Source organism: Numida meleagris, chromosome 3, assembly GCF_002078875.1.
Source record: "Numida meleagris isolate 19003 breed g44 Domestic line chromosome 3, NumMel1.0, whole genome shotgun sequence".
Taxonomy (NCBI): Eukaryota; Metazoa; Chordata; class Aves; order Galliformes; family Numididae; genus Numida; species Numida meleagris.
The window spans coordinates 33,751,129-33,777,109 of record NC_034411.1 but is presented as its reverse complement, the minus strand read 5'-3'; the positions used below and the strand labels follow the sequence as shown (position 1 = coordinate 33,777,109).

At 39.3% G+C, this 25,981-nt stretch overlaps 1 protein-coding gene across 1 annotated transcript; it reads right to left on the bottom strand.

Annotated features, from left to right (window-relative positions):
• Positions 267–25,975, bottom strand: MEMO1 (mediator of cell motility 1). The gene is made up of 9 exons (XM_021391428.1): positions 25,808–25,975; positions 16,045–16,126; positions 14,389–14,457; positions 12,382–12,494; positions 10,937–11,048; positions 9,933–10,075; positions 8,698–8,774; positions 2,143–2,247; positions 267–942 (listed from the first exon to the last, which is right to left on the bottom strand). Exons 1-9 carry the CDS (start codon positions 25,866–25,868, stop codon positions 811–813), a joined length of 894 nt encoding a protein of 297 aa, XP_021247103.1. The 5' UTR covers positions 25,869–25,975; the 3' UTR covers positions 267–810.

Genomic DNA, 25,981 nt, shown 5'->3' with positions numbered 1-25,981 from the left:
TGTATCACTTATTAAAAGATATTTTATAATTCTGTAAAACAATTAAAACACACAAGTTTCTAAAAATTCTGTTGCACAGCTGAACTCAGTGCAGGCTTAAGACAAAAAAATCTGTAAATGATATAGTCATAACAAATGTTGAGTATAAAATACATTCTAAAGTACTTTACAGAATGGCTGAATTTCAAGCAAAGAACTGAGGATAAAAGATGTTAATGACAAGCAGCCACATACAGAACACAAAGCAATAAGTTTAAAACAGACTATTTTGGTTTGTGTAGCCCTTTATTAGCAACTAAAATAGAAGATATCTGTTGTACATCACGGGTAGTAACTGACTATACTGGAGTTTTATTATATTCTAATACAGGATCATTTATAAATGCGTTGTTTTCCTTTTTTTCTTTTATTAAAAAGCTTCCACGCCTTTTTTCCATTTACAACTTGCAAAACTATTCTGAAAGCTGAGTACATGTGCACAGGTCTGCAAAGAGTGCAAATTTAGGATATGGTAAATGCTTTACATGTTGTATTTGTAAGGACTGTCTGCCACCCATACCTTCACAGCTATTATCTTTCCTAAAAATCACAAAACATTTTGATACCACTCTTCCTTCCATTGTCCCAAACAAGAAAGCATTTTTAAATGAGTTGAAACTAAGGAAGGACTACACCTACTAGAAAAGAAGAAAGTTCTATTAGTTTGAGGTTTCAGTATACCCAAAGACCAGGGACTGTATCTTTGTAAGGGCTAGGCTGGGACCCCGTATACAGAGTGTGTGCAGGTGCCATCCCTGAGCATTCAGCAGTTCAGTGAACCATAAGTGCTCCAGCTGCGTAACTCACTGAGCTGTCTTGCCAGTTTCGACACTGGCTTGACTGAGCGTAATTCAAAAATGAAAAGCTCATATTCATCCCATTCTTCTGGAGCTCATTGATAGCCTGAAGAGAGAAAAAAAAAAGATCACATCTCCGTTCTTTCCCCAGCCCCCTAAGGGCTCCTGCACACTCTTGCCCCCCAATGTACTGCATACATCCATGCAGGTCTATAAAGCAATACCAAACAACCTTTCAAAATTGATCCTTTGGAAACCACTTTCAGTTCTATGAGGAATTTATACAGAAACACAGACATAACCAAAAAATTTGTTAATTCTTTTTGGACAGTATTTTTTCCATTAAAGAAAAAGAATGCACCAGAAATACATAAACTGTGACAAGTGGCAAAAGCAAACTAACAGAGTTTAGCTCAGACTCATTGCAAAACTCATCATTATTTGAGGCTAAAGTTAGATATTTATGCAGTTAAGCCATAATACTGAATTTTGATACATGCATCCCCAGATTGATATTGCTCATATAAACCTCTATAGACCACACTTGGAAGACTCCTCTAGATTTTCTCCATAGACTACACTTCCAGGGAATTAAGTTCTCCCTTGTAAAAAGGTTAACACGCCTCATATTTTAGATTTAGATGGCACTAAAAATACAGCAAGATCCACTCAAGCATTATGATAAATCTGCAGCACTCTCTCAGTAAAGCAGCTGTGACCCAAATTAAACAACTAAGTTAAAGCAGATTTATGCCCACAATGCATCAAAGCAAAAAATTTTTAAGTATAAAATACCAGTTAAGCTGAACTCTAATCGCCATAAATTTATGAGTTCAGAGTGCACTGCACTCATTCTTACAGAAGTACACTCTCATCATATTTGCAAAAACAATGTTGTCACACATCTCACAAGGCATTCACAATAGCTAGCCAATAGCAGTACTGAAAAAAATATATACTTAAAGTGCATTTGTAAGTAAGATTCAGAAGAATAAGAACATACTTCTTCACAGAGATGGATTTTATTTTAAAGTGCCAAGAGAAAGTGAATGACTATTTCATTGAAATTCAAAAGGATCATGGTACCTCATCTCCCTCAGGCAACTGAAAACCTCAGCCTTTGTAAGAGTATTAGTCTATCAGTAAGACAAGGAAATTAGAGACCAAATTGAGAACACTTGGAAAAATGAATTAATTCAAGACTTGCCATTTTACAGCTTAGGAATACTCCAGTAATATTACATTTAAAACAAATGCAAGCATGTTGCTAAACGTTATGTTTTTTAACAGATCAGAAATTACTTACATTTAGTAGTACGCCAATAGGATGTCTTCCACATATTGTATTATGGTATTTCTTCAAGTAATTGCTAAAAGATACAGGATCTAGCTGCTCTATAATGTTCATACCCTGAAAAAGAATTGATAGCAATGATTACTTCACACATTCATAAGCAAGTGTCTATGTAACCACCTACTTATGAACACAGAGCACACGAGGAGTAAAAATCCTCTACTTTCTATCAAGGGAACATCAGCATGTGAGAGTCTAGCTTGCAGTCTTCTTGTTGCCATCCCTTAAACGATAAAGGCAGGAACTCTTCCAAATCTGCCAATGACCCAAAGATCTGTGATACTATCCTTATAGATACCAATGGAGTTCATGTTAAAAGCGCTCCTCCCACAGACTAGCTGACTCCCACCTCCAGGGATCCCTGCTTTCATAGGATTTTGTACTGCAATAAGCAGACATGGTTACAAAAAGAGCAAAGCAGGAAGAAGTTTCTCTTCCATCTCTTCTCTGTTAACAGTCTTCCAGACAGAGCACTTTCCTCGGACTTCTGGATGTCAAAAAGCACTAGAAAAATTGTACATGTGCAAATCAAGCACACGGCAAGATTAATGTTTTCTAAACACATTAGGCACACAAACAAGGCAGTTGATCTGGGCACAGGAGGGCCATCTGCTCAGAGCATAAAAATCTGATCCACAATATCTCTAAAGCACTGGCAAGTTGGCACACATGGAATCCTAAGAGCCAGGAGACCATGCTTCCATATTCCATGAGGCCATCACATCAATACATTCTTTGTTTTTTCTCCATCCACAATGAGACCCATGATGATGCAGGGTCTACTATGAAAGCTAATACTTGCAAGGAAAACAAAATCTGCCATGTATGCAAACATTTGCATTCTTAAAGGCAAAAGGAATCTTGCAACTACAGATACAGCCTACTCTTTTCCTGTCCCGAAACAGCAAATCATATACGATGAAAGTAGTTCAAAGCAGGTCTAAAACAACTGATGTCTGGGTTTCATCACAGTTTTGTTATTTTGTTATTTTTCTGCTGTTTTTCCTCCCTCTGAAGATGATTAATTCTGTTCACCAAGCAAATGAGCCCCAGACACTTACTAATCAGTAAGACACATAACTATGCTTCTTAATTGTAGCTGATGAAGCAGGAGGTTTTCCTCAGAGACCAGAAGAAACACATACACTTTGCATGGGAACAACAGGAATTTTACATCAGAAAGCTAAACTAGAAAGGGAGATATCAGAGGTAATTTCTCCAAAGATTTCTTCTGTTTCTGTGGTTGTCCCAACCACTTCCTCTGACTTTGGGAAGCATAAGCGATAAAAACAGAAATCATGATGCAAGAAGCAGTCTGTCTGAAGTCCCCACCTCAGGAGTGAAACCTCTGGAATACTCTGCAAGGGCGTTGGCTGACCTGGCAGATACACTAATTATTCAGACTGGATCACAGCCTAGAATGGAGGAGCTGGAGGTTCCCAGGAGCATCAGGGAGGATTAGAAAACAGCAACCATAACCACTACCTTTGTGTAGTTTTAATTAAAAACAGACAAGATGATTTCAAAAAGAGATAAACTTTACAGAAAAATAAAACCAAACTACACTGACTAACTGCTGGCAAGAGCACAGTTCTTCCAGTGTCACAGAAAGGGTGTTCAGACCACTGGCTCGTAATCACAACTGTTACTCACACTGTAGATCTACAGAACCTAAATGAGTGCCAAAAACAAAGGCAGCTCCTCTTTAAGTAGCAGTGATTACAGATACCATTGCATTTCTAAGAAGTTTAAGAAGCACGTACTCAAATCATGCATTTACTGGTAAACTGAACATGTCAACAAAATAAAGATAGCAGAACCAGATACTGAACAGCTCAAAAGAACATACTTCATCCATTAATGAACAATTTCATGACTTTTAAAAAAATAAGAATTGCTGCTCACTTGAGAGGCTCACTTTATAGACATAGATCACTGGAACATACTGTGCACGGGCATTTGAGCATTTGTCTCAAGTGAATGAATGAGGGTTTACAAGAATGCTTCATAAGCTTATTTCCATGCACAAATCAGCTCTGCAAGCATTTAGAGCTACACAGTTCATCCCAGCAAATACTAGCAGAGCTCCATACATTATAGAGTTGATACAATCTATTGGAAATTGGCAGTAACAACTATCCTATCAGCATTCAGCTGCACTGAATGTTCCAAACTTTCAAATTTGAAAATTGTGGCAGAACCAAGCTTGGTACTTCATTTAAAATGGCTTCAAGAAACAAAAGAAATACTTCTATCAGGTGATGTTTTGTTTGTTCTAGAAAGAAGTATGAAGCTACTCAGAAACTTTGAGCATTCAGAATAATTCTGTTCTAAATCTTGCTCAGCTGAATTAAAATACATGACAATATGTAAACTATCATACAGTTTTACAGTTTATCACGTAGATATTACAGCATATCTCAATTAACCAGACAAAAAATAGCATCTACAATAACCTAGCACAGTGTATATAATGTGACTAAACACACTTAGACTTTGTAAAATAATCCCTAAAGGACCAAATATCTACCAGCTTACAAAACAAAGAAACAAACCCAAAACACTACACCCTATCTGTAGGCTTATTTTATACTATAAGCCAGTCAACAGAATGGTACTTGACAACATCCTTTTCTCCAAATTGGAAAGATACGTATTTGATGGGTGTGCTGTTTAATGGACAAAGAACTGGCTGCAGGATTGAGTCCAGAGAGTGGTGGTCAATGGCTCAGCCTGGATGGAGATCAGTGACGACTGGTGTCCCCAGGGGTCAGTGCTGGGACCAATACTCTTTAATATCAGTGACATTGACAATAGGGTTGAGTGCACCCTCAGCAAGTTTGCTGATGACACCAAGCTGAGGGGTGCAGTCAACGCACCAGAAGAACGGGATGCAATCCAGAAGGACCTAGACAGGCTTGAGCAGTGGGACCAGGTGAACCTCATGAGGTTCAACAAATCCAAGTGCAAGGTCATGTACCTGGGTCGAAGCAACATCCACTACCAACAGAAGCTGGGGGAAAAAAAATCAAACAATTGACAGCTGCCCTGCCAAAAAAGACCTGAGGTTACTGGTGGATGGGAAGCTGGACATGAACCAGCAGTGTGCCCTTGCAGCCCAGAAGCCAACCATATCCTGGGCTGCATCAAAAGAAGCATGGCTAGCAGGTTGAGGGAGGTGATCCTGCCCCTCTACTCTGCACTGGTGAGACCTCACCTGGAATACTGTGTCCAGATGTGGAATCCTCAGTACAGGAGAGACATAGCTCTGTTGGAATGCATGGAGGGCCACAAAAAATGATCCAAGGGATGGAACACTTCTCCTACGAGGACAGGCTGAGAGAGCTGGGGCTGTTCAGCCTGGAGAAGAGAAGGCTGCAGGGAGACCTGATAGCGGCCTTTCAGTATCTAAAGGGGAGCTACAGAAAAGAAGGGGACAGACTCTTTAGCAGAGTCTGTGGTGATAGAACAAGGGGAAATGGCTTCAAGATTAAAGAGGGTAGATTCAGGTTAGACATAAGGAAAAGGTCTTTTACAGTGAGGGTAGTGAGACACTGGAGCAGGTTGCCCAGTGATGTGGTTGATGCCCTGTCCCTGGAGACTTTCAAGGTGAGGCTGGATAAGGCCCTGGGCAACCTGATCTAGCTGTGGACATCCCTGTTCATTGCAGGAGAGTTGGAATAGATGGCCTTCAGAGGTCTCTTCCAACTGTAAGGATTCTATGACTTTCTGACAAGTTTCCAATCAGTAACCTCAGTGTCTTCTTCATATTTAAATACACACACATACACACACACCAACCATTATCACACTTAGGGAAGCAGAAACAAACTTGATCTCAGCACTAGTCAGTCCAACTCCCCTTGTATGTTGGAGTCGCTCAAACTAGGAAATAAACGAGCCACAGGAAAATTAATGGCTGGGCACAGCAGAGACTGAAGAGCTGGGCAGCCAGGCGGAAAGTCACAGTTTTGCATTACACCCAAGCTAAAAAGTCTTCTCAGGTTGGAGCTCTCTGGAAGGCACTAATACATTGGAGTGGTACAGCAGAAAACCACCTCAAAAGCCAGCCATGCTGTGCACTGCTTCTCCACAAAGCCAGCTGGCCGTTTCTGCACAGCTCTCCTTGCTATACCCTCCCCTTTCAGTATTCAGGGTAACAGAATCCTCCTATTGACTCAAGGGAGGTATAAGGTTTCACAAATAGATACAAAATGAGCAACCTGGCAGAGAAGGTTGGAGTGCATAGTCTGAATTTTCTAGTCAGCCATAATCAAAGAATTATAATTACTCTTCAATGATGCATTAAAGAATAGTCCTCTGCTATTATTTAAGAAGTTGGCAGGTATCAGGTTATGATATACAAAGACAGTATTGTACATCAGCTGCTTAATTACAACTCTCCATTTGAGGCTTCTTCCCTAAAGAACCCTGTTAATGAGGAGGGTGTGGTGCTCCCTTCAGTGATCACACTGAACAACAGAATGGTCATATTAAGAGTTGCTGTGGAGAAACTGATGTTTGCCCAGCAATGCTTACAACTCTGTATCTTTTATGCTTGAGTCTCAAGTCTTTAACAGAATCACAGTAAATTAAATTTCTCACAGTGATTAACAGGTTGGGAAATCTCTACTGCCCAGAATGTTTAGGGTGGCTTATACACTAGCCAGGAAAAATCACACACGTAACTTGACTTGATCACAGTCCTTCCATAACGGTATTTCTAAAGAACAGTCATTTCATCTCAACACAGAATATTTTCCTGCTTTCAAAGCACTCAGTCTGCTGCTTTGCTGGTTAGTAAATAATGGTAAAATTATTGCTGTTAGCTAGCAATAATTTTACTGGATCAGCAATCATAGAGGTTGACAACTCTGCTGGTTTTAGAACAGTTTTGTCTCTATTTTAATGCTATTTTCTCTGTGGAGAAGCGCAGCCATTATAACAAGAGTCTCTTCAGCATGCCAAACGACACTAAAAAATTCAACACTTAAGATAAAAAAAAAGAAGAGATAACTGAGAGGGGCATATAAAACTGAATAAATTCCTCCAAAAAGCTGGAAGAATGACAGGCAAATCTTTGTGGCATTGTGCCTAACGTCCTATTGATAGAAAGAAGTTTCCTAAAATTGCTGAAAACACTGCTCTGTATTGAGTTAGAACATGGAGTCTTATTATGGAATTATGTGTTCACATAAGCATGATATGAACCAACAGGCATAAGAGTATACTGCCACAAAGCACGGTTAGTTTTCCAGTTAAAATTAAGACAGAGATGGTACTTTTACAGTCACTGTGTACAGTAGACATCAGTTTCACTAGTGCTACAAAAATGTAGTCATTCAGCTAAAAAGAAATGACAAAAACAAACAGCCTGAAGCAGCATATTCACCAAAAGTAATTAAGTGCTTAAATCCAGCCTTCTTCACAGAATAACAAGAGGAAACAAATGTTTGCAAACACACTTTAAACTGCTCTCCTACAAAAACATGCAGAGCTGTAAGTTCTGGGATTCTACACAGAGAAACCTTTCAATAGGAATTAGTGAAAATGGCATTGAGTGAAGGCAGATTTTCTGTTCCACCAATGATTGGTGAAAACCAAAGACATCAATACGGATACATACAGAAGAAAACTCCAGAGCTCTCTCCAACATATTTATTATTTTACTCATTTCAAACAGGAGGAAAAAAGATAATAAATAAATGCTCCCTAAACAATAACAGCTGTCTCTTCCAACATATTTACAAAGTTACAGAAATTATCCAGTATTTTTAGTTGAATTTTGAAGCTGTGTTTCCAGGAGAACTACCTCTATTCTGTGAGTTAAATATTGTTTTGAAGATTAACACATTCTTTTTTTTCTATTTAAAAGGAAATCCTTGGCTCCTGTGATTACAAAGAAAATGCAACAAAATTGACATAATGATCTCCTGTGCGTTTCACATACCTTCCAACCATGTGCCAAACCTAGAACATAGTATGGTCTAGCATTTTTCCCCACCAACTGCTGCAGAGTAGGAAGGAAGTAAGAAACAGGGAGTTTCTTTGCTTTCCTAAAGAGCACAATCCCCTACAGCCTTTCCTCTTTAAAATGTATGATGCTGAAACCATTAACACAATCACAAAGCTGTTTCAAGAGGCAAGTATCATAGCTATCAAGTCTGAACTACCACAATATATAATAATTCTTACTGTTTCTCATACGCATTAGAAGGTACATGGATAGGAATTCACTAGGGGAATTCTAGGTAGGTAAACATGCATTTGTTCTCATAAATTATGCTTATTAGGTTACACCCACAATGTACCGTGCACACTCAGTAAAACAGAAGATATTAGTAAAAAAACACAGCTGAGTTCTTTCTCTGGTAAGCAAAGGAAAAGTATACATTCAATCAAATAGCCAATCTGTAATACTTCGTTAGAGAAGTTTCCGACGTGTTCAAAGTAATGTAAAGTACAGGAGAAACTTGTTAGTTAGTTCCACCAAATCTGAAAACTTACCATTTTATCTAGGTGCTCAATGGATCTATAAATTTCTCCTTGGGATTCATCATAGTAACTGTAACGGAACCTCTGACCTTGAAACAAAAATCATGTATAAAATAAAAAAGGGAAAATTTGTAGCTAAAACACTCCCTAGTACTTACAAATTAATTGAAACTAACATCTGTAAGTAGCACTCTTCATTTGCTTTACACCTTTTAGCTCCACTGAGAAAGTTTTAGGGCTATGACAGAAGCAGCCCAGAAGCCGAGTAAAAAAAAATTAAGGGAAGGGCAGCTATACTTGAAAAGAAAAACCTGTCCTGTAGAACTGACACTGCAGTATCACTTATTAATTGCCTGTTAATCTCTTGGACTCCATTGCTATAAGTCTACATGTAAAGTAACATTTATTTTCACTAGCCCTCTTTAGACAAGAAGTCAAACCTGTAGTCAAGCTACTACTGCTCGTGCATCAATTCCCATTGTAAATGAAGGTTAAAAGAAAAAGTTCATGATAATTCAATTAAACAGTTCTAGATGGCTCATTGGCCCCAGCTGAACACAGGTCACTCTTATACAGCTCCACCTATTCCACAGTTCAAAGATGAGTAAAACACGAACTTTGTTACATAAGGTGACCAAAGATGACCATGAATAAAAGGGAAGAAGGTCTGTTGTGTAACATAAAACACCCTTGTGAAGCAGTCCCCTTTTCCAGCTATTGTCACAGTAAAAGGAAAGCAAAGCATTAAGGCAGAATGACAGATGTCAAGGCTTCTGGAATCTATTTAGTTCTGACACCATGAACTGGGATAACTCTGCTGAGTTGGCATAAATACTCCATTTGCTATCTTACCCAGCAATAAAATATACAAAACTTATTTCCAAAGGGATGTTGTTATGTCCAGTGAATTGTTAACTAGTTAGTTTTGCAATATCCCTTGAGATGTTTAAGAGTAAAAAAAAAAAAGAGCAAGAAACTTTAGACATTTCATTGCAAGTGAAAAACATGTTTATAAACCCATATTCCTTCATCACTTCTTTGCTACACTAAAAAGACATTATCGCTTTGTTTTTATCTACTGCTCCAAATTAAACTTTTTTTGCTTTACAAACATATTTAAGTTTCTAATATACATTTACCAAAAGTTAAAATGTCAAAATGTGTTGAATGAAATACTTTTTTTTTTTAAATTAAAGTAAATACATATTATTAACCATACTGCTGTCATGAAGAAATGTGAAACTTACCCCAATGGCAAAAGTCAGAAGAAACCACAAAGAGGTTACTAGGATCAGCTAGGTATTTACTGAAGAGTTTTCCAAATTCCTGCTCTTTTGCCTCACTCAGTGCTCCGACCAACACAGGAATAATAGTAAACTCATCCTTATGGCTTATAAGCAAAAGAAAAAAGGCTGTAATTTAACTGACATCTTAAGGTGTTTTAGGACTTGCTAACAATTAGCACAATCTTTTAAAAGGACACTATCAAACTACAGTTCATTGGATAAGATCATACTACAAAGTTGTTTTAAAACCAGAAACCACTTCAGTTTCAGAAAACAACCCCCCCCCCTCCCCAAACAGCTTTTTTGCTGCAAAATGAAAACAGGCAAACAAAAAGACACAGTGAAATCAATTAATAAAGAAAAAAAGAAAATCTTTGTGTACAGGTACTGCCCAAATGTAGATTATCTTTCCAAACTATATGAAAACGCTCAAGATAGCAGCCAGATGTACTCTAGGTCAAATTTAAAATGCTATGGAAGTAAAACAAAACCAGAATTTTTTTTTTCCCCAAAGCAATCATCAGAAGTAGCAGTTGTAAAGAGACTCCCAATTTCAAATTTTAATTTTAATTTTCCAAAAAAATTTGAAGTTCCAAAGAAAATACCCATTAGCATTTGAGCTTCTTTTAGAGGTACCTTTCAAAAAGGAAAGAAAAAAAAACGTCAGCTATTCAGAAAGAGTCCTGTAAGAACATCTAATGAACTCTATTAAGTCATTATAAACATACTTTTTTAGAATGCATATTTCAATTTTGTCATTTAGATGTTTGTTTCACTTAGTTTCTATTGCAGCAACTAGCACTTGTCTCTGACCCCTTCTCCCCAAGGTTTTCATTGACGGATGGGGACTATGGTAGGAAAAACCCTACAAAGGATTCTGTTCCCCTTCTGTATCTTAAATGTCTCAACTGCATTTTAATGCACATCATGTACATTCTTGTACAAGAAGTAATTAGCCCTAATACCTTTCCATGGCTTTAGCAGTATAAGGCAAATGCATTTCAATACTGTGTTCATCTTCGTCTGTCTGTAAAGACATACGCTCAAACATCCCGGTCTTCCACAATTCTCCATAAACTGAAATGAATCAATAATTATTTTTATCATTCTTCCCCCCCAAAAAAACAATAAAGCAAAATACAATGCAATATTATCAGAAATAAGCCTAGTAAATCAAATTACTTGTCTCTGTCAACATAAACCGCTTGACTTCTACATAAATGTAGGATTAAAATTATGTTCAAGTCAAAAGCTTACATAAATTTACAAAATAAAGGTGTGTTAAACCTTGTTAGCATAGAGATTTTCAGTTACAATACAAAATCCGATAATAAAACTTAATAGCATAGTAGAACATTAGAAAATATGCATGCAGCAGCCTAGTCTTTCAACTCTTATTTTCCTAAACTACGTCATCATATTTTAAAAAAAAAAGTTGACCAGCTTAGTCATTGCTGGATGTATTGCTATTTAATATAGTTTACTGTTAATTGAACTATGAGGCCTAGAGACAGCAAAATCTGATTAAGTAATCCACACCTATAAGTTATCTTTCATTCTCTTAAGCGAACTTGGTGGTATGCAAACAGAGTGATCTCTGCATCTTAAAACCATCTACTAGGTGAGAAATCTGATGTAGGGCTCTGCCTCATTCTCCATTACATAAGTGCATTCTACAAAACCTGAATTATTTGGCACCTAAGGAAATTTTGGCAGGCACTATGCAGGAAGCCTGAACTAGTTTGGTTAATCAGTGACAATGAGATAGCAACATAGATTTGGCCAATTAGCTCTTCTGAAAAAGATACTGTATAGTTTAGATATACTTTGAAACATACAACCCAGAATATCACAGCCACCTTCATTATATCTTTAAATTTAGTCTCAAAGATCAGTCTTTCATGGACTAGCACCAAGTTCTGTAGGTACTGCACCAATTTAACAAAAAGTCACATGCAACAGAGCGTCCAAATAAAGGTAGTTTTTTTTCCTTTATTAGGAAATACACTCAAACCAACCCAAGCACTGTGTTTTTTGCAGATAGAATACTTCAGAGAATGCTGGAGCAGGTGTATGGAGGGGCTATTAATTTAATGTAACACTTGTTAATTTTGTGATTACTTTTTAAGATTTGTCAAGAGGCACAAACTCATATTGGTAAACATTATTTAAATAAAGACTGAGAATTCTTCACATGCAGGAGCAAAAGACAAAGATCTTAATACATTAGTGCCTGCAACCACTGGGATCTTCAAGAAGTTAGCTTTCATTGGGGTAAAAAGTTTTACATTTGTATGCCACAGAAAAGCAATGATGTGCCCAACACCACAAGGATCCTCAGCACTGCACTGCCACAGTTAATTCTAAAGCCCCAGCAGTCGTCAGCAAGTAAGCTTGATTGCACACTTACTCTTTTGGTCAATTCGGAGATCATACAGAGGTGTTCTATAAATGTCCACACTGGAAAGTGCACATCGGGAAAGGGGCACGTGATGGGAAGGCCCAAGAATGAAAATTTTTCGGCTACAATGATCAACAAAAAAGCCCAGAATTTAGACAACAGCAATTGTACAGAGACTGGGTTTAGAGTGACAAGTTTAATAAAAATGCTGACATATGAAGTGATACTTTCAGCAGTTACCTGGTGGTTAACAGTAGAGTTTTATTCTATTATGCATCAGACCACAGATCAATCTCTGATCTGGCCTCATTCAGTAACTCAGAAACAATCATAAGATCGGTGCAAAAATGCTTCACGTAGCTTAAAACCTCTTAAATAGATTATATACCAGCTGTAATCAACTAGCAATTGACTGGACTCATCCGAAGGCAGAATTAATCATTATAGCCCTTTTGTCCAAGGAAAGAATTGAAAATCTAACTCAACCTTCAGTTATACACTGTCGACCATTACAGGTCTCAAATTGAGGATTATAGATTTATCACCTATTCAGGGCTGTTCAATAGTTTACTTGACTAGCCTTACTTCAAGTTTTACCCAATTCCACTTTAATACATTCTCAAATGGTGTATTTGTCCAGCTGCTGCATTAAAAACAGGGACTTGGCAATATCAGCTGAAGCTATGAGTGTGTAGATCCATCTTCCACCTATCACCATGATATTATTTCATCAAGTCATCAATTACTGGCTCTTGCTTAGCTGTTAGGAGTTCTCCTGACACAAAGCTACAGGAAATTCAGCTTTTCGGAATCGTGATCATATGATGTTTCTGCACTGAACTAAAGTGGTGAACTAAAGTGAAAAGATTTTTATTTCTTCTTTCTTGCATGCGGAAAAAAGCAATACTAAAATACTATAGCTGTTTATAGAGCTCAAAAACAAAAAATCCAAAATGTGCAATACTTCAGTTGAAAGATTAATTACACTCTAGTGAATTCTAGACATCCCATGCAATAAAACAGCAAGTGATCCAGAAAGTTCAATTAACTCACTGTGTTACTGAACCTGGGGAATGCAACTTCATTTAGAAGTTCTAGAGAAACCAGTTCTCCGGCACACTGTAAGTTATCTTCACTTTGTTTACGATAGCTTAGAGTGTATGCTAACATTGTCTTTGGGAGTATTACATTTATCTCATAAGCAACTGATAGAGCCAGTTTTTAGACTGGCATTGCAAGATGCATACAGTGAGCGAACAGTGGAGATGCTTTAAAATTCTCATTGAATAAATGTTGCAGTCAAAATTGTTAAGAATTATATTTCCTTCTAGAATAAAATCTCTTTATACTTTTAGACGCAGGCACAGACTACAGTGGGGGTTCTTTGTTGTTTTTTTTTTTTTAATTTGGGGGTTTTATTTTTAAGTCTGCACCATTAGTAATAAGCCCATTTAAAACTATTACAACAAGTAACTTTCACTGACTTTAAATATAATATACACACAATGGTTACTTTTTCTCCACAGCAGAAGAGAATCCTTGTAGCATTCAGCCCATAATCCTGCACTGAAAAACCAATGCAGAATTGTGATCAAATACTTTAGTACACTTAAATGAAAAAAAAAATCTCCCACAAAAACAAAACAGAAACAAAAACACCCTGTGATCAGTAAGACAAAAAATAGCTCAGGCTTTTAGAAACGCAATGAAATACTGGGCTTTTAGAAATGCAATGAAATACTGAGCAATAAAGCAAATTTTATATTATTTGTTAAAAGAACATCTTTAACCTCTCTCTTCTAGAAATGTAGCCACCAATAAATCTCAAAATTTTTGAAAATATTGCTTTACATGTTCTTCCTCAATAATACCACATTTTTTTCTAAGATTCAAACAATTTGAGCGCTGTGAGGTTTAAAAAGTAGAAAACGGATGTAGAAAAGACAACAAAAATATGAGAACAGAAAAGAATTGCATGGAGATCATAAGATTCCAATGAAAAAGTTTAATACATACGTAATATTAGGATCTACTTGTTTGTAAGCATGGGCTGCACAAGATCCACAATAGGTATATCCTGCATGGCTGCAAATCAAGTTATTGTATAAATCAGTATTAACTATGTTTAACATTTTGTACAACACACATAATATTTACATTGCTATTAAATATTAGCATCTTTATCCCCTAAAAACTAGAAATAGCAAGAATAATCCCCAAACCGTCTCATGGAACAGCTGGAGAGCACTGTTCCAATACTGAATGCATGTATGACGTATTTGTAAAAGAGCTAGCACTAAACATTAAGTATGCCTCCTTAATCAAACCACCCTTCATTATTTATAAAAGATATAGTAAGTCCACTATACTACTGCATACTATCAGAAGTTCATAGTAATGCTGAGGGTGCAGCCATTATACATGGAAATAACACGATGTTGGAGGAAGCTTTCCTAACCACGTACAGGTAACTGAATATAGAGGACAGTAGAAGGGTCTGGCAAAAGCAGACTATGTGTTACAATAGCAAAGAGAATAAAAATATTCCATCAATGAACACCACCTCAGCAACAGAATAAATGGGCACAAGGAAGGGAGTGAAATGCAGCACGATGCGTATAGGCAGATGATATCCGGAGCAAATTATCCTCAAAATTACCCTTGGATTTTACTTCAAAAGGGTATGCTACTGCACACTAGGTGGATAAAAGGGAGACTGAGACTTAGCGAATCAGGAAGGTCAAAAGAGCCTTCAAAAGGCTCCCTCTGATGCAAGTTTTTCTGTCCTTCACAAAAATTTTGTTAGCCATATCCCTCTTTACAGGTGTCAAAACAAAGGCATAGATGAATGAAGCAATTCAGCAAGACCACAAAAGTATCTCCAGCAGTTCTGGAAAAAAAAATCCAGGTTATCTAAGCTGCAGCTGGAAGGCATTTGTCCAGATATTCCTATGAGAAAAGACCATCGCAGATCTGGAACAACTTCTCCCACAGATTCAATACTATTATGGAATACTTCTAACATTATGTTAACACCATGTTATGTTAACACCATGTTACAACAGGAAATACAGGAAGTTAATTAAGGTGCATTTTCTAGTATTTCCTTCCTACTCACAACAAGCTGGAATAATCAACATACCTTTCTTATATATAATGTCTCCACTATTGTCATTAAATTTAGTTCTACCTAAATAACTTAGATGATGTTTGTTTCTCCTGTACACCAAAACAACAAAAAAAAATACACAAAAAAGCAACAAAAGCAAACCATTTTGGATTGCTGGAAAACGTTTCAATACAGTTTTTAGCTTAGCAAAATTGTTTTCTCTATGTTGACTTCTTAAAAAAAAATACGCATAGCTGTTCTATACTATAACTGCATTGAACAAATTGTCATCTTAGGCTACCACTCCACCTCTTACATATCCCAGTGGATCACAAGGGAAAGATTATTTCTTCAATCCATCTGCAAAAGGAAACTGACCATATACCAAGATGATCATGGATTTATGCCACTTCCACTTCATATTCTAAATATTATTTAGAAACCACATGCCATTCCTTTCAGCTACAGTCAAATCTTCACCAGTTTTTAAAAAAATCACTCAGAATAAGTATATGTTTAGCAAACCAAATATTATATGCATCAAAAATATACTTAAAACTTACGGTGCAATAATGGCTCTAGCAGGTCTCTTTGTGGACTGTACTTGAGAAAGCCAGCCTTCTAGTTGTGCATTCAGCTGGGGTCCTACAAAGACATAATGAAATACTGAAGCTATTAAAAAAATCTAGAACACCTCCATAATCAACAAATAAAGTCAAACATTTAAACTAATCTTAAACTTCAAAGTCTGTGGCTCAACTGAGAAAAACGAAGCGTAAACATTACAGGCATGATGGTTTTTAAGTTTGCACTAGAGAAGTTTCAAACTCCCAGTCCTTGAAGTTCATTGATTCTACATCCATGTGCTGTCTGGATAGATGCACATCATTAGAAAGCATGGCAACTGATCTCAAAAGGGAGCCCAGTAGATTATTTATTCTTCCAGTAGTCATATTACTAGAATTCAGAAGTAAGACGACAACATATGGCAAGAGAGACCAATATGGAAAGATGGTATACCCTACATATTGAGATGATGATGTCCAATGGCAATATTTAGTCCTTCAATGTTATCAAGCATGACAGAATACAATCCACAACATAAAGAATGTTGTAAGCTGGAAAAACTGTAAATACACAGAAGACAGCTAAAAACAGCACTAATACTAATTCCACATCAGCTTCCAATCAATGAACGTGTACTACAAGTACATATACTTCTCGACATTAACCTAACTACGTGTTTCACAATCATATTCCACTGACCAGCTCTCAAGCTGACAGCTCTCTCAAGAGCTGCCTACAGCTACACAGAATGTTGCCAAGATGTCAGCCTTTGTAGAAGGAGGATGGTAGGGGGAAAGGACTTCCTTTGCAGTTGTAAAGACTCCCGTCTTCTTAAATGTAGAAGCTGAACACTTACTGCAACACCTTCCCCTTGATCTACAATCACCTCCAGGGCCTCAGATGCTGCCAACATCTTTAATGTGGCACAAGTGGCATGCTGTAATACAGTAACTTTATAGAACAATGAATCTGTCCAAAATACCCACGTATCAGTTCCATTCTACTTCTTCTATTGCACATTCAAAATTAAAAAAAAAAACAACTTTTTTTTCTTTAAATTCTCCCAAAATACGTACAAGAACTTTCTAAAAAAAAAAAAAAAAAAGAACTTTCTTAGGAAAGAACTCCTTCAAACACCTACCCACCAGAGACTTAAACAATCCATGAATCAGCCCATCTTTGCCCTTCTCACCAAAAAGAGCCCAATGGCAGCACAATGGCAGACGTGCCAGGAGCTCCCAGGCAGCCTGAGACAGACCTGGACTCACCCCCAGCCAGGCAATGTGCTTGGCTTTCCTCCATTCCTTCTCCAGCAGCTATTTTTGATTAAGAAGGCAGTTAAGGCGATTTATCTTTCATTAAGACAAACTGGGTAACTCACTGAGCAGTTTAAAGACAAGGTGCAGGATTTCTGGTAATTTCCTAAAATTCCATATGATTGTACAAAGAGGACCAAAACTGCTCTTACAGTGCAGTAGAAGTAAGGTATGTAGTTTGCTTAGTCTGCTGATACAAACTTCTTTTTCTACAGGCAATAAAATTACTAACAAGTCCATGTAACCCAAGAGATGGAACTTCTGTCAGTGTTTACTCAAGGACCGAGTAACAAATTTGCTTTTAGACCTTTTTTCCCCTCCTTTAATGCAACTACATGGTGACATTTGAGATTATTAACTCAGACCTCTTACAAGTTTCCATATCAACCAATACATGTCTTGTTAAAATTAGTTTGAATTAGAACATGGAAGTAATCAAATCCTTCTCCAAAGGAAGAATACAAAGGAAAATGTTAAAAAAAAAAGACCAAACATATCCAACTTTTTAGCTAAAATCAAACCTAAATAAACTGCAGTACCCCAAGAGAACTCACATTACTGACAGGATTACAGCCTACTTGCAGTTCCCTGTATTTACAAATATTTTAAGGGGGATATTTCAGGACAGTAATTTCCTTGTTACCAAGTTACCTAGGGACAGAAAGCAACTGTTAGCATCCACTTAAAGTGTTCAGAGAGGTTTTTCTTCCACTTTATCAAACGTGACAGCGCTTAAGGCTAAAGTCAAAATATTTGAATTGAATATATACAATATAAATAAACCCACATTATCACAGTAGGTATGCTCTGCCATATGGGATGATATTATAGGAGATGAATAGCACCGTAAGTTTTGTTCATATGGGAGTGTAAGTTAAAATAGAAAAAAGCTCTTGCAAATAGTCCCCAGATAAGTGAAACAGTCAGCTCCTCAGCTGACAGTGCTGCCTGTCTAACCTTGCACTGCAGTGGTGGAAAGGAATAGAGGTTCCTGCCTCTTTGGCAGCAGGTGGAAAACCCAGCCTGGGAAAGCTAGCAGACAGAGCAACTGCTTTTTTAAGGGCTCAGAAAGCCTGCTGGATGCTACTTCTATGAACAGTCAGCATGCTTTAGCATTAGTACTGTAAGATGAGACGTTTCCTTGATTGAAGATCAGGCAAAAAACCATGAGCTTCATTGAAATATTAAGGCAGGATTTAAATCCTGCAAAATAAGGTATAAGTATGTAACTAAAGAATGTTGACATTATCTATGGATATTTCACATCCTGTTTTGTATAGCAAACTGGCAGAAATTTCACTAAATTAAGAATAATTGCAAGTACAGACCAAGTCTCCAGCAGACATATATATAGAGACAACTGCAGACACAAGTGGTTCAAGTTTCGTGCCTAGAAGCTGAACTTATTTTTACAATCAACATCATTCAGTGCGGTGAGCAAGGAATAGTTTTATGTTAAACAGTGTTACCCCATGAATCAGACAACCGACACTCACACACTTCGGTTCATCACCCCCATTTACACTTGTCACAGTGCAGGCTTTGTAGGTTACAGCAAAGCAACGCACGTTCCACACAACCAAGCTCATGTTGTTGGATGAGACTGAAGTGCTCATACCCCACGCGTCAGCACAGTATATTGGAAACTTGCTCTGGACCAGCAGCCACCATTACCAGTGCAAAATCTCTCTTTTCAGGCCGGTGGTCTGAAGTCTCATTTACAGTGAGCGTCACTTTTATTGGCACAGCATAAAGCTCAATCAAAATTCTGAGCAGCATGTGGGACACCTGCCTGATCTCTCAGTTGCACATATATAGCACCTGCAGCAGTACAAGTAGTGGAGGAACACAGTGATAGTAACACTGTTCATAACATGTTCCGTGCTTTGTTTTCAGAACATGGCTAATTACTGGATAGATCCTTTACTATGTGGAAATGCAGACCCTGTCCCCAGCTTCTATATTTTCAGCTTTTGTCCATCTAGCCATCTACTCTACAGGAACCAAGCCTCTTCTCCTACGTACCATACTCCTCATATCTTTTCATTACCTTTACCCATAGATGAGAAAGCCTACAATGCCTAGAAGCACTTCTAATAAATTCTATAGCAGATGTACTTGTTAAGTCTCTAGCCTTGTGCCAGGTTAGAAAAACCGAGGTCAGCAACAGTGAAACCTTGGGGGCTATCACAAAGCAGTTTCATAACAAACTGGAGGAACTCTGGTCCCCATAGCTTTGAAGCAGAGTCAAAACCAATTCAAATGCCAGGGAAACTTCAGTTTCAAACATGACAGAGGACTAACTAGTTTATCTTCTTCGTTACGACTGCAGAAATATAGAGGTTGTTTTAAAGAATACAGGTCCCACTTGAAAAAACAACATATTTGTTTCAAACAGCAAAGGCCAAATTCTTGAATAAAGAACAAGCTTTGCACAAAGACTGGAATTTGTCAGGAATAGCAAATGGTTTTCAAAGGCTTGTGTTGATGAGCACATTCTCTGCTGTTGTGAAATAGACTTTTCCAATACTGAATACTGATGAAATACTGAAATCAGCCTAAGAGCAAGGCAGAAATTTACTTATGTGAATTACAGGACTGCAAAAGAAAACATTAAGATACAAATGAAGATTACACTTACGATACATAAATTCCTATTTTACACACTGCAAGATGAACATAAAACAGCAGGTAATGCTTGAATGAGGGAAAATAAAACTGAAGCCATAACACTGAAATCTGCTTTGGTAGCAGTTCCCACTAGAACGTTCCAGCTTTCCTGTATTCTACCAGTTCTAATTTGCCTTACTGAAAGCCATTGGGAAATAAATAATCAAACACTGTCTCCATCCATTAAGAACATCAGCCAACACGCACCTACTTAACTTTATGAAATCCTTCTCAGCTAGGCCATTCAGAGACCAAACAAATGACCTTCTGTTTTGTAGCTCCAAGAAAGTGATTTAGACTCTAATGCGAAACACTTAGGTGCTAAACGTAATCAGAATTTGTGAAAGTATTCACAAGGTGACACTTGCAGGACTGTTTTAGGAGCACACCAAACATAAAGCTCCTTGTCAATTTTATTTGAACCATAAAAGCTGAAGCATTACTTTCTTTACTTGGGGTATCTTGATTTCAACTGTGTTTAAGTGATCCAGCTAGAAACAATAGCCAGGAAAGTGTATTTAAAATTATATTAGTATACTTTTGCACTGCACAATGTTGAATAGTACAGTCTGCACGTTAATGCTGTGTTCCACGATTAATTTGTAAGAGATCGTGAAACGATGCATCCACTTTTCTCATAAAATTCCTAAGAAAGACAGAGATCAAATGGAGAGAAACATTACACAGAGTATTTAACCTTGCAAAGCAAATAATGAATTTTCGAGATAGTGCAATTAGTTGCTCACAGATTTCAAGGTAAGAACAGTTGTGCTTGGCTGCATCTGAAATGCTCCAGCTAATGTCACAACAGTAAGATTTTGTGACCAGTAATTAATGATCTTGCAGACATTAGTGAAAAGAGCTGTGTACAGCAGCATCAGGTCACTACTTCCTCTCATTTTACTGTCCCTCATGTTTTACTTTTTCTTTTCCTCCTGAATCCACCGCACTTGTCCAAGACCATGTACAAACAACATGGTGATGTTTATATGCATTACTTCTGCATTATGTTTATGAATGAGCCTTGGTGAGTTCCTCCAAATAATGAGAGCGCACCAGGCTTCCTGGCATGCCAGAGTCAAGGACTTCCAAGAAATCTGAATGAAACAGCAACCAACTTCCTCAGCCCCATCCCACATCTGCATTCACAGTTCAGCAGCTCACAGGGCTGCTCAAGTTCTTCGCTTCTGGCCCCTTCTACCACCACAGGGACTCAGGCCGAGCACGGCACTGAGCAGCAGCTCTGTGCTGAGTGGAGACAGGATGCCATAGCTCCAAAAGTCAGTGGGAGGCACCCCAGCAGCCATGTTTGTCCTCAAAATGCAGGCAGCGAGCCTGGCAAAGACACAACATGCATTCAGGAAGACAATGGCCAAGCAGAAATGGCTGTAACTGATGTACACACTTTTCCTGATACTGATAAGAAAGTGAACACAAGACAGCCATAAGGTTCAACCCCCCATTCAAACATCTACATGGAGACAGACCATTTACTTGGCTCATCACACAAAACAGCTTGGAAGTGCAATGGCCTTTCAAGTCAATGCAGTGATTACTATGCCAACTTACATTTGCATCAATAAGCATACAGAAATTAAGGTCAAAGGATTTGGTACAGGCTACCAGTAGCCACACTTCTGATCACAAGGCTTAGTCACAGAGAACAGAAATAAACCATACCTAACACAATGACAAACCCGTTTTACAGGACAAATTTCAACTCATGCAGTATTGTCATTCACACGGTCGATTTGATTTTGCTCATGTGATTTGGAACAACTTGCTCAAGCCCTTTGTGTTCTGTTTGTAACAGCATGCCACTGACTGGAGAAAGGTTGAGACAAGAAGACTTATCACACACTCTATTAAGGAGTGCTATAGTATTCCATCAGCACTTCCAGGAGCTGGGCAAGGCAGGCTAGCTGCCAGCAAATGAAGTGTGTTAAGTACCCTGTGTGACATCTCACCTGTAATGGCATGCTACACCTAAAGTAAGGAGAAAAGATAAGTGGATACACAAAGAATAATATTTATTCTCATTTCAGGCATGCATGGATCAACACCCCAAAGAACCAGCCAGGTTGGGTGGGGCCCTCATCTAGTACTTTATCTAGTGGTTGACAAACCTGCCTTTGGCAGGGGCGGTTGGAACCTGATAATCCTTGAGGTCCTTTCCAACCTAAGCCATTCTATGATTCTATCTAGGAATGTATCTGTCCTGCATTTCAAGCCATGGAGAATTATGCCATTTTTATTTCATGTTGTCCCTAATCTTCTCCTTTCCCCTGCTGGTCAAAATCAATTTCTCAAGAGATCTGAATGCTAGGTGATTGAATTAACCCAGCAGGATTTTCTTCCAAAAATAAATCACTGTACTATTTTTCACCACAGAACGATAATGATAATACTTCAGAAATATATACATAGATATATCTGTGAGAGTGGTGCAACAGGTTCATCATTTTATCTACATTAGTATGCCTTTATCTCATTTTTGCAACCAGTTTTAGCAGCCACCATACATCAGGTTGCTAGGCCAGAGAAGCAATGGCATGTCACATACTATTTTAGACTTTTAATAAAAAAATGAAAACAGACACACTGATCAAGGTCTGCAAGTGAAAAAAAAAATGAGTTACTTAGACCAGTAGCCTATCAGCAATGGTCATAACAGTGCATTTTTGAAGCTTACCTGCAGAGCTTCCCTTTTTCAGTGCTGCTTTTAAGTAGGAGGAGGAACATCGTTCCTAACTGTCTGACCAAACATCTCATTAGACAAAAGCTCCACAAGTCCACATCTAAAGTCCATTAACACGCTACATAGACTGGTGTGGAATGAACATGAACTTCCCCACATCAAGAATTCTAGAAGACATGTAAAATTCTATCATAATCTAGAACTCAACTGCATAAACTTATTAAAGAACTTGTTTTTTAAGTTTTCTTTTACAATAGCATGGTAGGAATGAAGAACACTTCGGAATTTAAATGCTACCACCACCAAGAAGCACCCCCCAGCTTCATCGATGAGTAGAAGTTGCAGTGCTTTCTGCCTGTGACATCACCTTCTCTCTAGTAACAACAAAGGTGTTTACTTACAGCTAGATATGACACACTAATGTGTAGGCACGCCTAGATGTGCATAATCATGCAGTCAGTCTCAACAGCTCTGAAAAGTTTATTAACATCACACAATTAGGTGATGTATTCTCACTAGAATGTAGCACATGTTTATATTTTCCAAGGCAGAACATCCAAGCAGTACATATCCCATAGCTGGAGAAAACAAAGGGGAATCAGGGTTTATTTTCAGCTGAAGCAACTGCTGCCCTACAAAAATGATTGGTCTCTGAAGAGAATGAGCAATCTTTCTTGTAAATCCTTTTAAGGGCATCCTTTCAAGGAGATCCTTTGGCCACAATGCTGTTTTCCATTTCAGATCTGTTCTTCATCCTCTTCTCCCTCAGCTTCCAGGGTCCTCTCCGCAGCTAACTTAATCCTTTCCTTCCCAGATCAGACATCTACGGTCAGATCTTACAAATTTTTGAACATGTCCTTCAAGAACCATGTTTCTTATTGCCCTTTTGGACAGAGGGAGAATACTAATAGCCATCTTAACCATGGAGCAGGATGAGGGCTCCTAAAGCACCTGCTTGCTTTGCACAAGGGAGCTCAGCTCTACAGAAGTAGAACGGTTTTCAGGAAATGGGAAGCTTAAATGCTAACCAGTTAAATATAACGCAGCAAATCGCTTCTGGGCCTGGATGGTAAGCACAAAGAGAGTAGGTAGGAGGACTCGACAAGACAATCCCTGCAGAATCACGGAAATGCAAAGAACTATCACAATTCAAATTCTAATTCTATGGTGAACACATACCCTCCTGGTGTTCATCTGTTTTCCGTTCACTTTTTATAGACCCTCCTAAGTGGAATTCAAAAATGAGTCCCCAGGCAGCAAAACACATGTAGTTCCTATCCTGCTGCATCACACACCCTACGCAAATGGCACATAACAGCTCTACAGAAAGGGACATTAATAAAGCTCTTTCCTTTAGGAAAAAGCTCTTACAGCTGAAAATATCACCCAAAACTTGCAGTCTATGCAACATTACCCACCAACCTCAAACACACACGCTAGCAGTTACAATTTAACTTGTCAGAAATACCACCGGCACAACTAGTTACAACACGATTTCCTTTAATATTCTTGTTTTGTTGTTTTCCTGCAGGGAGGTGCCTGGGCAGCCACCCCACCCCACCCATCCCCAGCCATTAATAGCCACAGGCAGCCCAAGAGCTCCTGATGTCCCACTGCAGACAAGTCCTACTGGCCAAACTGGTCACACAGACCTATGGAGATGCAGTCTCACAGAACTACCTGCTGAATTAGCATCAGGAAAAAAAAAAAGCCAAACAGTACCTATGCCTCACGAATTAATTATGAAGCAACAATAGATCTTGTTTTATTTGCAAGTATCCAGCAGCAACCTAGTACGAAGTTCAGTATCAAACAAACAACAAAATATATGCAAGGCCCTTTAGCAATTCCACATTGCAAAGCAATTTTCTGCCATATTATAAAATGAAACGACAAGCAGCACAAACAGATGCGATGGTGTTGTCACCCAGTCTTAACATACTGATGTCCTCACGCATGTTTAAAAATACCTTTGACATGGTCTTGTTTGCTTGCTATAGAGCAACTACCTTTCTCTCCAAACAACTGGAAAACTAACTAAAAGCTGTCTGCTCCAGACGCAGGTTTGAGGCCGACTTTGCAACGGGCACAGCCATTATGACTCGAATAGGAGACTCAGAAGGAAGACAATCATTCTCTATTGTTGTCTGGAAGCACACAGCCACGGCCGACAGCCCTGCTCCTTATCTCGCAGCCTGCATCTTCCGGTATCACCTCCCCCGTGTATTTCTTTACTTCCTTTCCAGTTTTTTGCCTCATACCTTATTCATTACTTTGTGAAGGAGAGAGGAAACTGCTTCATAACAGTGAGAAGAAGTCCTTTATAAATGTCATTTTAGGATTCTGAATACATAGAGGGCTTTGATTGCACCCCTCCCCTCTCTGCACCCTGGGCGTTCTCCACAAGAACCTCTCGCTCACCCACACTTCTGCAACGGCCTTTAACCCCACGGCCAGCAGCGGACTATCCCTTGCATGTCACTTCAGTAACAGCTGTGGAAACACAAGCGAGAGTCCCACACAGCTCCAAAACCCAGCAGAGGGTATCACCACGCACACGTGCGTAGAAACAGAGCCATTCTTGGGGGGCTCTGTCTTCTGCTGGGAGGGTGGGGAGCTCCCCCCTCCAATACACCACCTCCCTTCTGTTCTTTTTGCACAAATATCGCTTTTAAAAAAGGGACAGAGCCCACTCCGCACAACCGCTGGCACAGAATGAGCCTCAGAGGAGCAGCCACAAGTTGGGCCGCAGGAAGAGAACGAAGCCTCCTCCTACACCCCTTGCCCAGCACCGACCCCCGCAGCACGCGTTCCGCGTCCCCTAAGCCCCGAGGGGGAATTCTGGGGCACTCGGCTCGCGCGCCGGCCCAGAGCACAGCGCCGGGAGGGGCCCACAGCGATGCGGTGACACGGCCGGGGAGGGCCGCCGACACACCGCCAGCCCCCGGCCCCACAAGGCCGCGGCCCCCCGGCCCGCCACGTGCCGGCCGCGCCGTCGGGGCGGGGCTCGCCGCGCTCCCCGGCCCCGGCGCAAAGTGCTGATTCAGCCCCCGCCCCGGGCCGCGGCGCCGCTACCTGAGGCAGTGTACCAGCTGCCGGCGTGGCTGGCCTCCCGGCAGAGCACCCGGTTGGACATCTTGGTGCCGGAGCCGCCTATGGTGTTCGGGGGAGCCGGTGGGGGACGGGCCCGGCCGCGGCGGCGGCGCTGCTCCCCCTCCTCCCCCGGCGCGGCCCGGGCCCGGCGGGCGG